A 17,708-nucleotide genomic window follows, 5' to 3' on the forward strand; every position below is an offset into this window, starting at 1 on the left:
TATATTGCCCTGGAAATATATTGCAGAGCATGTGAGAACTGTAAAAAACAAAACACACCCCTCCCTCCCAAACACACAAAACCAACCAACCAACTGCTCTCCCTGCCCCCTGCCTTTTCCTTAGTGATAAAACTGGTTCTTTGATTTCTTGCCTGTAGCCTTACCTGTTGGCTATTTTTATCATCAGTCATGTGTTTTATGCTGCCCCTTAGTGACAGTTACGTGGTTTCAAAGAAAGGCTGTTTGGAAAGCATGTGGAGACAAGATGCTGTTTTCCATGGTGAATCTGGTGCACACAGAGGTCCATAAAATTTGCTCTCTGGTGGTGTCAGTGTCTTGAAGATTCTGTGTAATGTTTGAAGTTCTGGTCCTTGGAGTTCCATGAATATGTGAAAATCTTGGCTTAGTGCATTTTCTGGTGCATCTTCCTTTTGTGGTTCTAGTATTCATGGTGTGAGGAGGAGCTTGGAAACTGTGGATTCTGAGGGCTTGGCAATTGAAGCCTGAAAGGTGGATTCATCACTCCTCAAATTTGTTTTAAAAAACTTAAATTTTCATGGGACATGGTTTATGATTCATGAATGCTTAGAATGTCAGTAGTGGAGCGTTTTTACGTCTAACAGTATTTTTCAGTATTCCTTTTGGTGCTGCTCTGTGTGTATCTGTATGTTTAAACCTCCTTTTCAGCTTTAAACCTTTCCATCGGGTGGCTAACTGAAGGCTGAATTTAATGAAACTCAACTATTTCACCGCATTTAATAAACAGGAGTTTTGTAAATTTCTCGTACTAAAGGGAAGAGAGAATGAATGATTGAGAGGGAACAAGGAAAAGCCTGAAGCTGTAAAACTCTCTTTGTTCCTGTCTCTGTCTTAAGGCCATGGATATTGAAAAATGGGTGTCTTGAACTGGGGGCTAAAATGTGGGAAATGGTAAGTGCGTGCCACCAAGCTTAGCATGTTAATTGTGGCCCACTTACCAGACAGGTAAGAGCTTTTTAAATTTTGCCTTTAATTACTGTTGTCAAGTGAGAAATGCCTTGTAAAGCTGTAATGAATGGAGCTTTATAACACTTTGTTTTCTTTCACTTTTTTTAAACCTGTCTTTTCAATCTGTTTGCAGGGGCCAGCTACCTGTGTGACGTTTTCAAGAGCTGGAGACTTATTTGCCTCTGGAGGTTCTGATGAGCAGGTATCTTACTAGTTCAATTCATTAGTTTTGTGCCTTGTTGTTACTGTTTTCTTGGTATCTTGCTGCTTTGAAAGAGAAAACAAAAATAGTGAGAGATGTTAAACAGACTTTTCTTACTGAGGAAGTACTGCAGCTGCATTATCTGGGAACGGGTATGTACAGCAGAGGAAATATTGCCCTATACACGGCCCTCGTTATATGCCTTTCTGAGGCATCTGCTGCTGGGGAATAAGTTAGAGGGGTGTGCAAATGCCTGTGTTGAGATACCTGGAATATCACGGGCTGTGCTGTTGGATCATCTCTTGATCTGCCACTGGCTAGTTCTGAGACACAGGTGTAAGGGTAAGGCAGGCAAGCAGGGATGCTTCCCCTGAATATTCTTCCAGGTTCCAGTGGTCTACAGTGCTCTGTATTTCATGTTTCTTAATGCTCTCCTCCCTCCCACAGATCTGTCCTCAGTCTTACTTGAGATGCTGTGGGCTAAGCCATCTCCAGCAGCTGGGATCAGATGGTTTTGAGTCTGACTAAATGTGAATATAGGCTGTAGGCCTCTTTATTAATGGGAGCCTGGTGCAAAGCTGTACAAGTGCTGCAGTTGCACAGCTTTTTGGGTCAGAATTGGACTTTTCTCTGCTGACCTTGGTGTGTACACTAGAACTGAGAGCCTGGGTGTCTTGTACTGCTGATAAAGGTTTTTTGTTAATGAAGCAGTTGGGACAGGATGGGAGATCTTTTCCTTTTACTTCTGGTTCTGAGTTATAGTCCAGATACACATTTCTCTAAAAGCTGCTGGACTTTGTTTCCTGTTGTCAGTGGGGGAAAGTAAAATTGTACCCAGTATGTCTGGACCATGCTGAAGTGACTTGCTGGGTTCTCTACACAATGTATGTTTTCAGTTGTATACTATTGAGGAAGAAACCAGTCCTAGGGTTGTGGTTCCTGAGTTTCACGAGGTGCTGCATTTTAACTCCATTTTATAGATTTGTCGAGATAGGTGTCATAGCTTGTCATCCTGTTGCTTTAAGACTGCTTTTTATTTAAGGCTTTAAACACACTGTTTTGAAGAGATACATCTGGGTTTTTTGTCTTACAAAATTATATTGGGTCACTAGATTAAGGTTTGCTCTTGGAGTGCTCATCTAACACAAATATGCATTTTTGGTGTTTGTCTTCCTTAAAAGCCCTGATTTCACTGGAGGTTGCAGTTATAGTAATTCATTATTACTTATTTTTGATAGCAAACTTCAGAAATTTTGTCTTAAATTTCTAGACATAGCCAAGAAGCTGACTTTTTGTTTCATTTTTAGTTTAAGAGGATGTATTGCCCTATGTTTCTCTGTTGCGTAGATTCCTTCAAAAGGCTTTTTTTTTAATCAGCTCCCTCTTTGTCTTTGCTGTGGTTGGGATTTCTTTGAATAAAGTAATGCTCGTTGCAGAGTATTGGCTGGTATTGTTAAACTGAAATGCTGAGTGGCAGTGCCTCCCCAGGAGGGTGTTTGTAAAGGTACGTTTGTGGCATGGGGTCATAACTGACTTCTTTGGCAGCGTTTCTACTGTAGCTCAGGGTTGTGTGTTTCTGAACATGTGTATTGGGAAGGGTGGCTGTTGGCTCTCCTGTTCTTAGCTGCTGTGAAGGAGCTGCCTCTCTCAGATTTGTTTCTGAAAATGCAGGCAGTGATTCCTTTCATGCATGGAGAAAAACATACAATATATGTATGTATTAAAACCAGTATTACTCTTAAATTGCCAATTGTATATTTACAAGAAGCTTTTCCAGTGGAGTGGACCTCTCTGAATCATAGAATGGTTTGGGTTGGAATGGATCTGGAAGATCATCTAGTTCCAACCCTCCTGCCATGGTCAGAAAGCTGAATACTGGTGTTCTGAATCCAAGAGAAATGTGAGAAATAATAATCAAGAAAATCACTACAGGTCAAAAAAAATTTTTTGTGTGGTGATTTAGACATGTAACCTATCTAAAACCACATAATTACTGAACTGCAATGAGCCTGCTGGCATTGGGAGGTGCCATTTGCACCCTGTGCTGCAAATATATGCTGGTTTTAACACAGTTAGTGTGAATTGCCCTGCTGAAGATGTGGACAAACTTCAACTCAAAGTAGTGGTCTGAGTAAGTATCTATCTGCTTTTCTGTCAACTGAGCTGTGTTGCATTGCTAGTTACCCCCAGGTTAGACTAGGTGGCAGTGCCTATCTTTGTAGTAGCACCTTTGCTAGCTGTGAAGAGACAATCTATACAGTGAAAGAGCCTCAGTTTTTTCTGTTACACAATGGAATGCCCTTGTTGGTTAACTATGCAACTACAAAAGAAAAACGCTTTTATTTCATGTGAAGCAGGGATGAAAACTTGCAAGTGAAGAATAAACACTGATGTTTCTGATAACCAAGATGAGCTGGCTGGGTTTGTAGGTGTTTTTCAGGCTTCTGAAATAGTTGATTGATTGCTCTTAAACTTTTTTTAGACTTGTAGAGCCACTGCTATGGATTTTACTCCATAGATTTGCTCTTGATATGTTGAAGTGGTTTATGTGTTAGAGGCCTCTCTTCTCTTCTGAAATAAATATTGCATTATGGAGAGAAGATGCCTGTAAGTGGGATTTGAGTTTAGTATGCAGCTGACAAATTAGCTCAAGATCTCTAACGCTAGTCTCAAAGTGCTAACTCTCCTTTTCCTGTGAATGAATCTCATGATAAACCAGTGGCTAGTTGTTTGGGATGTGGCTGATAAGTGCTGTAATGCTAAGCATGGTATTTTAATATATTTTTGGTTTTAATGGTGTATTCTGCATGTTGCTTTGGAGTTCTCTAGGTAGGTCTAGTTTCACGATGTTCCTGACCCAAAGAATGTTGAAAGACGTCATTTATTGAGAACTTGGTTATGCTATGTCTGTGTTCAGTAATGTATTTACAAATACCATCCTTAATTTAATCAATGGCAAAGCTTACTTAGGTTAACTTTGTGTGCATCTGCTGACTTTTCGCTGATCTGTTGACAAAATTGACCTTTAAGCAAACGTAGATGGAAAATTTTAATAGAGAAGCTTTCTTCTGCAGGTGATGGTGTGGAAGACTAACTTTGATGCGGCAGATTATGGTGATGTACTGAAAACACAGAAGTCTGGCACTAGTGTGGATGGGACCCATCACGCTCTGGTAGGTCAGCACACAGAAATCGTGTAGAGTTCCTTTTCAGTACGCTTCAGCTTCAAAGAGTGTGACTCTTTCAGGCAGTTAACAATAGAACCATCTTTCCTTGATATTTATTTGAGCTGCAAGGTGTCTGTTTTTAACCAATCTTGTATTGTTTGTTCTTGTTTAACTGTACTTGCTTTACAGGAAAATGACATTTAATGATTTTAAAAGGGAAATACTTTTCGTGCATGTGTACATGCATTTTTTTATTAACAGCCTGTGTGTATGAAGTTGTGGTAGGCTTGCATGATAGCCCACACAGAAAAAGCACAGATGTAACAGGTGAAGTCAGTTTTGCTAGCTGATATGATTCCTTTAGGTTGGCGTCAGTCCTGGAAGTGGATATTGTTCATGATACCTTTTCACTGACAGTCAACAAAGACAAATCTGTGCATAGACTTCCCCATAAGAAATAGGTGGTGTATTGTACTGGAGCTTCTTTCCTAAATGCTTGGAGGCATTCGATCATTTCTGTTCCCTGAAGCATGTGTTAAGAGACATCTTATTTCTGACTGTATCAAATGGATAAATCCACTAACCAAGTAATTCAGTATGATGCACTGATCTGAGTGTAATGCTGATGTTGGATGTCATGGCTATTACAAGAGTAACCCTTTGAAGTTCCTGCCTGTGTGAGTTACAATTTTTGCGCATGGTGATGCTTCACTGAAATGTCCATATTGTGTCTTGTCAATCTTTGGATATTTTTGATACATTTGAGAATACCTACGGGATTCTGAAATATGTTATTACTGTGGCTGTTTTTTGATGCATCTTGTTCAATGTGAGCTGTAAGCTAAAAAGCAGTTTGTGAATCCGGGTGTTTACGCCTGTGTCATTGCCTCAGTTGGAAGATAAGCTTCTAGCCAGCATCTGTTGCTCTGTGGCAGTGCCTTTAATCTTATCAACTTAGATCTTCTAAGTTAGATCTCTTAGATCTTCTAAGACTTCTGGGCTACTAAACTTATGTTCTTTCTTAAACATAGTAGTGTTTTTATTTCATATGTATTCAGTCCTTTGCTGGAGGTGTTGTAATAGCCATAGTATTTTGTGATAAATGGGATCTGAGTCTGCAGCTCTAAATGATGCCTCACTATGTGGAGTGTTCTGTAAAGAAAGCAAACAAACCAGAGGATATTAGTGCTAGGTGGGTGGGAGAGGCTGGTAGGAAGCAATCACATAAGGAAGGAGGAGGTAAAAGTGTTTATTGATCCTCTGCTGGTTTTGGCTAAAACTGACACTTCTTCCTTTTCCTTGTCTCCTGTGTTCTAACTGTAAATTTATGTGGGCTATGAAACTAATAGTCCAGTGACTTCTTTGTTTATTAGCCTGTTGAACTGGACTAACTTTATCTGCTTTAATTTAAGATATTGTATAGTATAATTCTGGGCTGAGATACAGCACAAAGAAAGCTTTTATGGGAAGAAGTACTTTTTTTGGTTTGTAATGTTCCATGGAATGGCTTGAATAGTGTAGCCGAGGTGGCTGCTAATAGGAGATTATGGTAAGTTTGTCCCCAGCTGTACTGCTGTTATTACTAGAGCATATTATCCACCAGTAACTTAAGGAAAAGAAGGAAATCCTGAGCTCTTCTGCAACTTAGTTCTTCATTATAAAACTTTTTAAGATGTGCATTGAAGGTAGCTGCTGAACAAAACCCTTGAACAGCAGCTAACCACCCTGAACGTCTGACCTTGCAACAAAACTATTCCCCTGTGGAAGAGGGTTTACCTGTCAAAACCTCTAATAGATGCAGCTGGGACCAACAGTTTGTGCTACTGACAGGCAAATCCGTGTCATGTGGTGCTGGTTGACAAGCAGTTGCTCTACTCACGCTCTGAGCCTATGGGAAACAGGGCACCACGTGTTCTTTGGGGTACAATATATTGGTTTGGACCAGGTGCTGTGTTTTTGCAGAGGGCAAAGTGAATATGTGCTGAGTCATGTGGAAGAGACATACTCTGGTTTGGGAACCTAAATTACTTCAAAGGAGCGAGTGTTTTGAACTGCTACCCAAATGCAACCTTTGGGCTTGGGCATGCGGCATGGGAGCTGCTGATCCCAGCAGTGCCACCTGAATACAAAAAGTGTTGGAAAGTTACTGAGTTATGTGCCACTTGCAGAAGATCAAACTGAATGATAGTCACTGGGACTCTTCCTGTTTACTCCTTGTGCAAATGTGATGTTACCTTTTGGTCTGAATAGCACAAATGATGCTTCCACTAGATCTGCCAAATTAGCTAGGAGCATGAATAGAGACTTGTAAATTCAGACTTTGTCCGCTTTCAACAGTAAAATTCTCCCTGGTTAAAAAGCAGGGGTGAAGCTGGTTGCAATGGAGAGCTTGGGTGCTAGCTGGCACAGCTGACACCAGCATCTTAGTTGACTAAGTCTGCTGATGCAGTGCAATGATGTGTTCTCTTCTATGCAGTGAAGAACTTTGTTTTGCCTTGTAAGTGTGATGCAGCTCTGACCCGCTATAAAGGAGCGGAGTTTCGATTTTTGTCTCAAGTCACATGGTCTGATTGGTGCTGTCAAAGCCAATATAGTCTAATTTTTTTTTAAGGGGATCAGCTGTATTGTGGCTGCCCTTTACAGGAATGATCATATACCATACTGGGGCTTGTACCTGGTCTCATCTAAAAGCTCCCTATGCTTCACGAGAATGGAAATGTAAAATGAATGGAAATGTAAAATGGAATGAGTACTCACTATCCTTGTATATTAGGTTATTAGGAGTGCGATGCTTTAATGCTAAGGCAGTTATAATTGCTAAAGTTAGAAGGGGAAGAATAAACAATGTAGTTTGAGAGCTTGTTTTGAATACCATATGTTAAGTTTAAACTTAGAATTGATATGACATGTTCTTTGCTGTTAAAAAGAAGCTGATATCTCTGAAAATGGCTTTGTTTGCAATTTTAAATATAACCTGAGCATAGAGACCTTGGCTCCATAATAACTTGTCTATTCATGACAGTCTACTTTTCAATTGAATTTCATTACTTACATCTTTTAGAATTGTGTTATATTGGACTCTTAAAGAGTACTGTCACTGCTACAACTTACTGTAAGACTTAAATTTCCCTATAGATTCAGTTCCTCCTTGTTTTGAGCAAAACATTTGCTTTTTAATAACGAAGTACTTATTTTGGTGGATTTTGTGTAGTTGAAATTAGTTATTTTTCCCATCAAAATCAGGCTTGGAACTGCCACCTGTGGCTCTTGATTTCATGCCAAGGTTCCTTTTTCCTTCAATGAAAAGTGAAGCTGCTTCATCTATCTCTACTGCTGTGTTAGCTTGCTAGGATTCTTCTCTTGAGTAATACTGAGATTTTGCAGACATTTTGGGATGTAACTACATTTAAAATGGGTAGATAAGTTGTTATTTGGTTTTGGTACCCTTAAAACACATGAGCATGGTTCTTGACACATCTTTAATCTGTTTTCTCCCTTTACTTAAGTCAGAGTATTTTTCCAAGGAGAGCTTATGCACTCATGTGTAGTTGTATAATTTTTTTTCTTAAACATTGTGAAAACACAAATACTAATCAAAACAGTGGCTGTGTAAAAATTGTTTAGTATCTGGTTTCTCATGGGGAGAGTCAGACTAACATGCAAGTGTTAAAGAATAACTGAACACAGGCATCAAAACTAGTTTGTCATGAAGATGAATAGGAAGAAAAAAGAATTCTAAATGACTTGTGGGATGAAAGAGGCATGAAACATTGTCAAGGTTGGTGAGCTTGAAAACAAACTTGCTCTAAAACAATTTTCACTTCCATGGGCAGAGGGAGACTGGAGACTTTAGAAGATGCTGGTTTCTCAGGCAGTTGGTTAAAGTTCATTATGAATCAGGGTATTGGGCTTGTTTGCAACAATAGGCATGAACTTCAAAGTTGCTCTGCCCACCTGCTTGTGTTTTCTGTAAATATATGAGGCTTGGGAGATGCAGCTTGCTTTGAAAGTGAAATTGCTCCATTCAAGGGCTAATGCCAATGAAAGAGAAGCTCATGATGAGCAGGAATTGCAGTCGTGACTATGGTGTAAAAGCATAGACACAAAAGTCTGATAAAACACTAAAGCTGCCAGAAGTGAATTATAAATACCTGTTAGCATGGTTGTGAGACTTCAAATGTTAGACTAGAATTACAGTAGCTCTGGAATAAATGCTTACTCTTAAATTATAAGCTAGCATTTGTTGCTATTAAGTGTTGCAGAATTGTCTTGAAAACTGAAGGGCAAGCACTCGTACATACTGTATGAAGCTGATGGGAAGAAGTGAAGTCTTACAGTCCTGCATATTGATCATACAAGGATTTGTTCGCTTTGAACTAGAATCCAAGGGGTAAGAATAAATTCATGCTTTAAGCTGTGATATTGAGTGGTGAGGACCTAAGGGAAAGTCAGAATAGGAGGTATGGACTTTGCATGTGGCTCTTATGCTTATTCTGGGGTCAGTCACTGTAAGCATGAGTTTCTGTCTATATGAAGAGTTGTGCAGGATCAGATCAAAGGACATGTTTTCACAACATATCAAATCTATGTAAGATTGATGATAAATCAGTGAGCATTTATCATAAAATTTGCTCTTTCCAGAGAGGGCAGGCAATGTGTTTTATTTTGGGGGTTTGTGGTGTTTGGTTGGTTTTTTTCCAGACACAAGCAAAGCTTCGTACATGCAGTTACAGCTGGTGTGAGTATACAAGAACACTCGTTTCATTATGAGACAGATTTGCTCCGATTGTTGACTAATTCCAAGAAAACTACGTATGGTCAAGTGTTATGAGCAAACGCTGAACAGTTGATGTCACATGGACAGTTAGAAAGTGCTTGGGTGCTCAGATAAACCTGGACACTGCAAAGTAGGAATAAAAACATGGTAGTATAAGCCAAGTTGGTAAACCGTTTTTCATGCAATAATTATGGAAAATAGGAAATATTAATTGATATAAAGATTCTTTACTGAGTGTAAACTTAAACTTTCTTTAGGTATGCTGTAACTGTGCAAAACACTACTTTGCAAAGAGGGAGGCTGTTAAGGAGACTTCAGTCTAAGCCTCAGCATATAGCTTTCTAAAGAAAAATACTTGAAAGCTTGTTTGTGTTGCAGTGGCAAAGCTGTCTTGAACAAGGGGAGTGGGAGCTTGAGATGTCCAAAAGAGTGAAATGCAGAGTCTGCAAGGGTTGTGTGTAGTCTGTCTCAAACTTAGGGGTTTTCTGGTGAGAGAGGTAATAGGTACAGCAGGACATAAGCTTACAGGTGATGGGAAGTGTTTCTCTTGCCACTTCAGTTGTGAATTCTGCAACCATGTAACTTAAATATATGCAGCTTAGTTTTCAGCTGCTGGTAGGACTCTGGGAGACCTGCTCACGTGAGTGCGTGTGCAGACAGAGTCAAAAGCAGGTAATCCCTTGGTAGGGCAATTTGGGAGACATGGGAGGAGGTGCAGAGTTGTCCTCTGTCACTCTCTTGCCAAGAAATCTTTCTGCTCTTTTAAAATTCAAGAGCACAGATGTTTTAAATATCTTTAGCTCCTCTGAAGTTAAATGGTACTTATCTGTGGAGCTAACAAATGTGAAAGCTAATGGCATAGCAGACTTCACAAAGTGAAGCTTGGGAGGAGCAGCACTTTAGCAGAAAAGACTTAAGTAAGAGGCCTGTGACTCTTCAAATGCATCTTTCAGTTGACAGGCACTTAGGCCTCTTTCTGCACTGCTGGGTTTAAAATTTTCTCCAGCCATTGGACTATGCTTGCTTCCTCAGTGGCAATTTTTCCAAAACAGTTCTGTTGAATAAGATTGGAGACTAATTCCAAAAAATGTGATCCGATCATAAAGTTGTCTGAGGCCAATAACTGAATGTCCCCAGCTGCCTCCACCCACCTCTCTCCTTTGCTGGTTCTGTGTTGTGTTTGGTGACCTTGGGTGCCTCCTGTGCTCAGCCCCTGGTCTCTGTGCTGACTGCAGCAGTTCATTCTGTCAGCCACTCATTCCTTGTGTAAATAAATTCCTCTGGAGTTACTCATAGGCCAGATGTGCCTTTTCTTTTTTTGACCTTTTAGCTTCCAAATTGGTAACTATCTCTAATTTTGGCAATTGCTAATACTTATGAATACTTCTATATGGGTGTTTTTTTCCTTTCTTTTTTTGTACTTGCTGTGAAATCCCCTCCTGGGAAGGAGTTTCATTGCACAGAGCTGCAACTTTTTGCAATTGGATGTGGATGTGTGTTGTCATTTGCACCTCCTCCACCCCCTTCTATTTATTTATTTTTAAGTGTTGTAAGGGAGGAGTCCTGTATTCAACAGCAGGGGATCCAGCCTTCAGGATAATTGTGGTCTGCAAAATGATTATTTTTTTCTGATCTGCTTGTCACCTTGTTTTTCAGAGGATGCGTTCCCACTCCAGGAAGCTAGCGTGGTACTTGATTGTCTTCCTCTTGGAATAAGTAGGTAGATTATTTACTTAAAAGAACAACAGTGTGATGAGTGCTCAGGATGTTTCCACTGCTCTCTACCCTGCTTGGCTGTCCAAGCAGAAGCTTTATAGGGATCGGTAGGAGACTTACTGTGACTGATCACAGGACGCTCAGGAGCTCTTCCCCCCATCCTTCACAAGCAGTGCAGCTGCAGATGGTTACCCATAGCTGCCTAACCGTCACTTTTTGTTCATTGAAGGAAGCCTGCTCATGTAAGCCTGTTGCAACACGTGATCTTGTAATTGTGATTTGTAAGGAGACAGAGGTTCAACAGGAACAGAGGAGAAAGCTTCTACTTTCCTCTCCCTCCTGTGGGGTGTGGACAAAGCTGGGTCTCTGTTTTGGCCTGCAGCTGAAGAGGCTGTGCTTGTAAACCTGCGGAGAGCCAGAAGGATGTCATTTTCTTTGATCGCATACGTCCTCCTTTTAGCAAGAGCAGCTAGTAGTTCTTTCTGTGCAAGAAGCGTGCTCCTGTGGTGTCTTCCATTCATCTTTCTGGAAACCAGAGATTTAGAGTGGGATGAACTCTAACCCTCAACAGGTATCAGACACTTAATTGACTAAGGGAGCTGCCATGGTGAGCCAGCTTGGCTAGTGGAGAATGTTTGCTACATCTCTTTCTCCCTGGTTCAGCATCCTCAGACTTTGGGAAAATAGTAATTTTGCCCATTGTGGTAGTATGGTTAGTAGGAACTATGGCTAATGAGGGCCAGAAAGGGCATGCTGCCCATTCATTTATAAACACATGTTCTTGTTAGCAAAAGAGATAGAAACTTGGCCTTACGTTGTGTGTTTACAGGCCTATCTTAACTCCTTCACTCTGGTACAGATAACCTGGTTCCAGTCCAGAACATCGGGCAGGAAGGCATCAGGGTTGCATCATCTGTTTTGTGGGTAGCCCTCAGTGGGGCAACCCCTCGGTTTCATCATTTGAAAGGCTGATCCAACTGAGTTCTAGAGCCTGGCTTTAATTCACTGGAGAATACAGTGTAGTAACAGTACCAGGTTTCTTCATACAGGATGCCAGAGTTCATCTTAGTGGAATGGGATAGATGTATTGGTTAACTGGGCTCTTTGTGGAGCCTCACTGCTGGTCTCACTGATTTTTTTGCATCTTTATTTGACTGGCAGAGGAAAAAAACCATGGTTTTCTCTCACTCAACTGAATGAGTATCTACCTTGCAAGCAGCTAACAGCAGAGCTTCTTTCTGGAAGATACTCTGGGAAGCCTCTGTTAATGGCTAGCCCTCTAATACTCTATTTCAACTTTTTCTGGTTGTTGCTATGTGAAACTGAATTTTTCACAAGCTAATGGGTTTTGCCCATATGTTGTTGCTCTTTCCCCTGAAACTTTTGGGTTTGCTTTTCTCTTGATCTGGTTGATGTAAGGAGAAGGGTGTGCATGACAAACAAATGAAAGCTTATGTCTTCTGATTTTGTGCATTAACATTTTCCTACCGTTGTTGCAGACTGTTTATCAGAATTTTATGATTTTGATGAAGGACCTAAGAGAGAGGAAGAGGCAGGGTTATAGGCACCCTCAGCTTGGCTTTCCAAGAGACTAAAAATGACTGCAACAACCAGCAGCCTTGTCTGTTAGTGGATGGGAGCAGCTGTGCTGCTACAACTGTTTTCCCTTATATTCTGGTTTGACAAGATTTTTTGCAGAAGTAAGAGGATCAGCTTTTAATTTCTGTCATCTTACAGCAAATGGATTTGTTCTTTAAGGCTCTGGAACAATAAGGCAAGTCCTGACAAGTCATTATTGGTCAGAATAAAAATTGCCTTTTAAGTTAAGCACTCAGACTAATTAATGTAAATTCACCCACTTAGGTTGCTGCTGTATGTGGCTTGTGTTAATGCTTGAGTCATAATTCAAAGAGGAGAGATGGAGGCAAGATTTATATTTTTTTCCAAGCTGGTATTCTGTGTCAGCTTTGAGATGGAAAAAGATAGCTCAAGCTTGAATAGTTTCTAAGATCTCAAATTTTTCTGCTGAAATTCAAACTTCAAGAGTAATAACAAATGAGCATGTTATAATGTTTGTCTGCATATCTTTACATATGTGTATGTATACATAGCATGCATTATTTATACGTAACATACACGGACAGGCAAATGATATGTATGTAACACAGCATATACATACCAATTTCATCAGAAAGAGGCAAATTATTCTGATGAAGAAAATGAGCTGGAAGCTGTTCACACTTCAGGAGATCACTGTCTGTTTTGCTTCTTGCCTTGGAGACTGTTGCATTTGGTGTAAAAACCTGTAGCTGGATAACCCAAGGCTGAGAATAAACGCTTCTCTTGGTGTTTGGCTGCTCTTTCTTGGGAGCTTTTCCCAAGAGTGATCTTAAATGGGGCCAGGGAACAGTAGTTCAATTCTTGGTGAAATTTTTTACCAATGGTTCTCATGTTTTGTTTCCACACAAAACTGTTCCTTTGAGATTTTTGGTGGTCTCCAGGAGCCAGTGTTAGGATAGCCAGCTGAGCATCACCCGTACAACAATGCTTGTTTATTCCGTACTAAATTCTGGAAGACCTCATCATATCTCCTAACAAAACAGTAGGAATGATAGGAGGGGAGAATTTGGTTAAGAGAGGTAAAATGCTTAAGCAAAGTAGGAAAAAACAAATTAAGATGTTGAAGACTACCCTTAGCTTTTCCTTCTCAAGTAATACAGACCTGCTTTATGTTTTAAACTGCTGGTAGTCATTACATTCTACTTGTCTGTGCGCTCTTTCACTGGGCTTTCAATGTCTGGCATTACTGTTTCTGATTTTCACTCATCACAGCAATGCTGTTTGTGCTTTTGGAAATGTAATACAAGCAAAACTTTCACGTTCTTCCTCAATGTTTGTAGAGGGCTTCCTAGGTATTTAAAATGTAACTTGAATTGGAAAGGAGGGGACTACTGAAGGTAGTTGTTCTGTCTTGTTCTATCATTTTCCCTTAGTAAGACTGAATTAATGTAGTATTGAATTAATTACTAATCATTTGGAAACCCTAGCTTTGTGTAGAGTTACATTCCTTACTTGTTTTGGGTTGTGGCAATCCCCTTTGCCAGAAGTTATCAGGAACTGTGACTTCTATTTCTTCCGGTGCCAGATATGCTCGTCCTTGGGAATCTGTGCAGGGGATCTACTTTCCTTCAATGTTTTGTATAACACAAAGATGACGTAGCACAAAAACCAGTGAGCCTGATCTCAGCTGGCACACAACCAATTGATGCCATGATGCTCAGCATAAACCAGCTGAAGAGCATGGACAGCATGTAGCATGGATGCTTTTAGCAGTCTGCATAGATACTTGTCACGTGAAGTTACCTTGAAAGCCATGATACTAATGTCTGTCTCAGTTTAGAAGTGACACAGAATGTAGAGGTAAGTGAAGTGGACCAACAGACAGTGAACCAAAGAGCAAGGTCACTGAAACACAGGAGAGGAGAGGAACAGCTTTTCCTTGCTGGCAGGCAGGCAGGAGCAGGGTTAGGACCTGCTCTTGGCCAGATTGCCAAAGTGTCACTTGCGGCGGTAAGGTGTTACTATTTCTGTAAGCACATACAAATGTCAGTCCAAGTGCAGCCTTCTGTGTCTAGACAGGCTGGTTTCATGCATGTTTGAGTACTGTAGCTGGCCGTTAGCTGTTACCCCTGTTTCTTTGCTTCTTGGCAGTTTGGTCAGCAGGGTGGGATGGTATGATGCTGCTTCGCTTAAAATACACAAACCTTAGTCCATCCGCCCACCTCTGCCAGGTGTTCGCTTAGGCTTTGGCACAGGAGTGCCTGAGGATTTAAAGGGGTTTGAGATACACCTATTCACTCAATTTCTTCTTGGGGTTATCGCAGACTTAATATTTACTGGCTTATGGCAAAATACGGCTGTTATGGGTGCCAAGTTTTAATGTTTTAACTTGGTATTTGTAGTAGCACCAATAGGGAGAAGGGTCCTATCTAAGTAATTTCTGGCCTCTTGCGTATCTAACCCAACTTACCTTTCCGTGTGAAGCAAAGGTAAAAGGGAAGTAACATTCTTTTCACCTCTCTTCTCCACACACACACACCTCCGCCCCCCAATACCTGTCCATTATTGCAACTTAAATCCTGAAATAAGAGGTGAGCAGGGATGAATGGTCCTATAAATTGTTTCACAAAGCTAATTTAACTTGTATCCTATTTCTAGTTGTTGCACTATGCTGGTTTGCACAGTAGATGTAGAGTAACGCAAGTCTTAAAAGAACATTGATTGCTCCAGTAGTGCTACCTGGAAGAGGGGATGCTTTTCCAGTCAGAGAAATGTGCTTGTCCTTGGAGAGCTGTGTTCAGTCAATGAAATTTTGTGTGTAGCAGGGAGAAATGAGGTTACCTCTCAGTTTTTAATGAGTCCTCCAGTCTAGCATGGTGTACTCCATCTGACCTTCTGTGGAGCTTACCTTGAAACTAATATGCTTCCACTGGATGTCACTGTTGCTCTCTGGGAACACATTTGAAATATCACTTTACCTGTGGTGAAAATGACTCCTTGAAATAGAAGACTTTTAATGATATTTCTCTCTCATTTGGATTAGTAGAATTGGGGTCCGGATAAACAGTGTATGCCACCTCTGGGAGATTTCTGCTCCTCTGTTGTTTCTAGGGGATTTTTTTTTCAGCTCAGGCAGTGAATTTAATTGCACTTTGTGAATTAGAAATTGGATGTCTGTATGGAATTGAAGACATTAGATGTGTGTGTTGCTTAAAGGGCATGCCATCTTTCTAGATACTTGAAAATTAATTCTTGATAATATCATATTCTTTCTAAAAAAAAACCCAAAACCAAACAAACCCTAAAGAGTAGATATACTGTGGAAATTGGTTTAAAGGGACTTAACAGTAGACCTGAACCTGCCCCCCTCTCACCGCTCAGTTCTTCTCTTCCAGTGGAGGGAGGTGAAGAGAAGGGAAAATAAATATTTCCTCTGCATTGAATTATAAGAATCCTACTTTTTATTAGTAGGTGTGAAATTCAGGTAGGTGGTTATCCTGTCAATATATCTTCTAAGTATCACCATTTAGAAAGCAAAATGGCTTTTTTTTTTTTTTATCCCTTGCAGTTTTACTACAGGTGTGCATGTGTTGTGTAGTTAATATTTGCCCCCCTCACCCCCGATTAGCACTATTAGCTGGCAAGTACGCTGCTTAGCCAGAACAATTTTTGTATGAGGCTCTGTAAGAGACCTCTGGAATGAAGGCTGTTTAATTTTCCCCTTCCCCCAAGTAGTTGCACTGTGCTGTCTTTAAGTGGTTGCTATAAATAAATCACTTCTGTTTTCCCTTTGTCACTGAGAGCTGTATTGTATTCTGAAACTGCTCATCTATTCTTCCTTTAATGTTCAGCTGCTTCTTGCTATAGCACGAAGTGCTTAATACGCAGATGTTGTAATAAGATATTTAATGGCAAATACATTTATTCGGTTTTGCCAAATAAATTGTGCACTTGAACTTTGACTAAAATAAATAATACCTCTGCAATACTGTCATTGTTTCTGATGCCTGTCCCCAGGATTCAGCTAGCATTTTACCTTGCAGGTGAGTCAGACAGGAGTACAGGTGTCTCTCTGTAATCATGATGCTCATCAGTGCTGAGACTGACAAAAAGCCAGTGTGTATTTCAGGACTCTATATTTTTGCAGTGTTTTTTTTAAATCTGTTAGAATTTAAATCACTAGTGGCTGGCTCACCACATGATACAGGTTGCTGTTAGGAGAAGGGTGGCTGTAGTTTAGTCTTTGAAGGTTCTCTTGTTCATTCTTATGGACAGTAGCAGTGGCTGACTTTAATCCTCTTTTACAAAATTTGAAAAGGTTTCAGTCTAGGGACAGTTCAGTTCTTCCTCACTTAGGTGCACGCTTCCTTTCAAATGTACTGGCCATTAAGGTAGCGGTAAGTACAAATTGTAGTGTGGCTGTTAAGGGAAAGTTTCCAAGCATTTCCCTCTTTTTAAAATGTAAAGGGCAAATCTTCCCCTGAAGGACCCCACAGTGATGCTTACCACTGTCAAATCTGGCAATTGCACGAATGATGCGGTAGATGCAGCCTGGTTGCTTCTGTAACACAGCTTCAGTGTGTCCCTGCTGGGTTTGAGCTGTGGCAGAAGCCCAGGTGTGTGCTTTGGCAGACGACCTGTCCCTCTGAGCAGTCTCTTTCCAGTTTTTTTTTTAATGAAGATGGGTATGTTTGAGCTCATCAGGATGTTTGGCAGCTTTCTAAAAATTAATGTCAAACAATTCTGGGTGTCCATTTGGATTTAGGATACTTATAAACTACCTCAGTATCTGCCCTGTGAAATCCTGGCTGTGTTTTCTTAGCAATCAACGCGTTCCTTGACTGTAGAAATTGGAGACTCTGGCATGAAAAACCTGAAAGTGTTAAAAACAAACAAACAACAACAACAACAAACCCCAACCCCTGCCTTTCTCCTTGATGCCGTGGTGGGAAGGCCATGGTATTACCGTGTTCAGAAGGCTTCTGTTAGCTAGTAGCAGCGGGATATGCTTTGGGTAGTGCCAATACAAGTTACCTACTTGGACTCCTCAGCCTCTTCAGAAAAAGTGAGCTGAAGTTAGGCTAGTGAATCTGATCCAGGTGAATGCAAATGCTCTGTTTAAACCTGTGAAAAGTGCTGTGCCTTTGAGATGCGCTAGTGTGGTGTTTGCTTTGGCTGAGTTGGCCATCGGCGGAGCCTTTGCTGTTGTCCTTCTGCTGTTCCGTCCATGATGGGCCGTGCTTACGGCCTGCAGCATTGCCCTGTGTGTCCAGCTGAGAGCGTGCAGCATTTCAGTGAG

The 17,708-nt window shown here is 40.7% G+C and overlaps 1 protein-coding gene across 3 annotated transcripts in view; it reads left to right on the top strand.

The window, feature by feature from the left end:
• The window catches only part of POC1A (POC1 centriolar protein A), a 59,570-nt gene that overhangs the window by 25,558 nt on the left and 16,304 nt on the right, over nucleotides 1-17,708 (top strand). For all 3 annotated transcript variants that reach the window (XM_055805322.1, XM_055805321.1, XM_055805323.1), the window contains exons 8-9: nucleotides 1,121-1,189; nucleotides 4,264-4,362. In XM_055805322.1, the coding sequence (XP_055661297.1) occupies nucleotides 1,121-1,189; nucleotides 4,264-4,362 (168 nt within the window). The remainder of the gene's footprint in view (nucleotides 1-1,120; nucleotides 1,190-4,263; nucleotides 4,363-17,708) is intronic.

Source organism: Falco peregrinus, chromosome 5 (assembly GCF_023634155.1).
Source record: "Falco peregrinus isolate bFalPer1 chromosome 5, bFalPer1.pri, whole genome shotgun sequence".
NCBI lineage: Eukaryota > Metazoa > Chordata > Aves > Falconiformes > Falconidae > Falco > Falco peregrinus.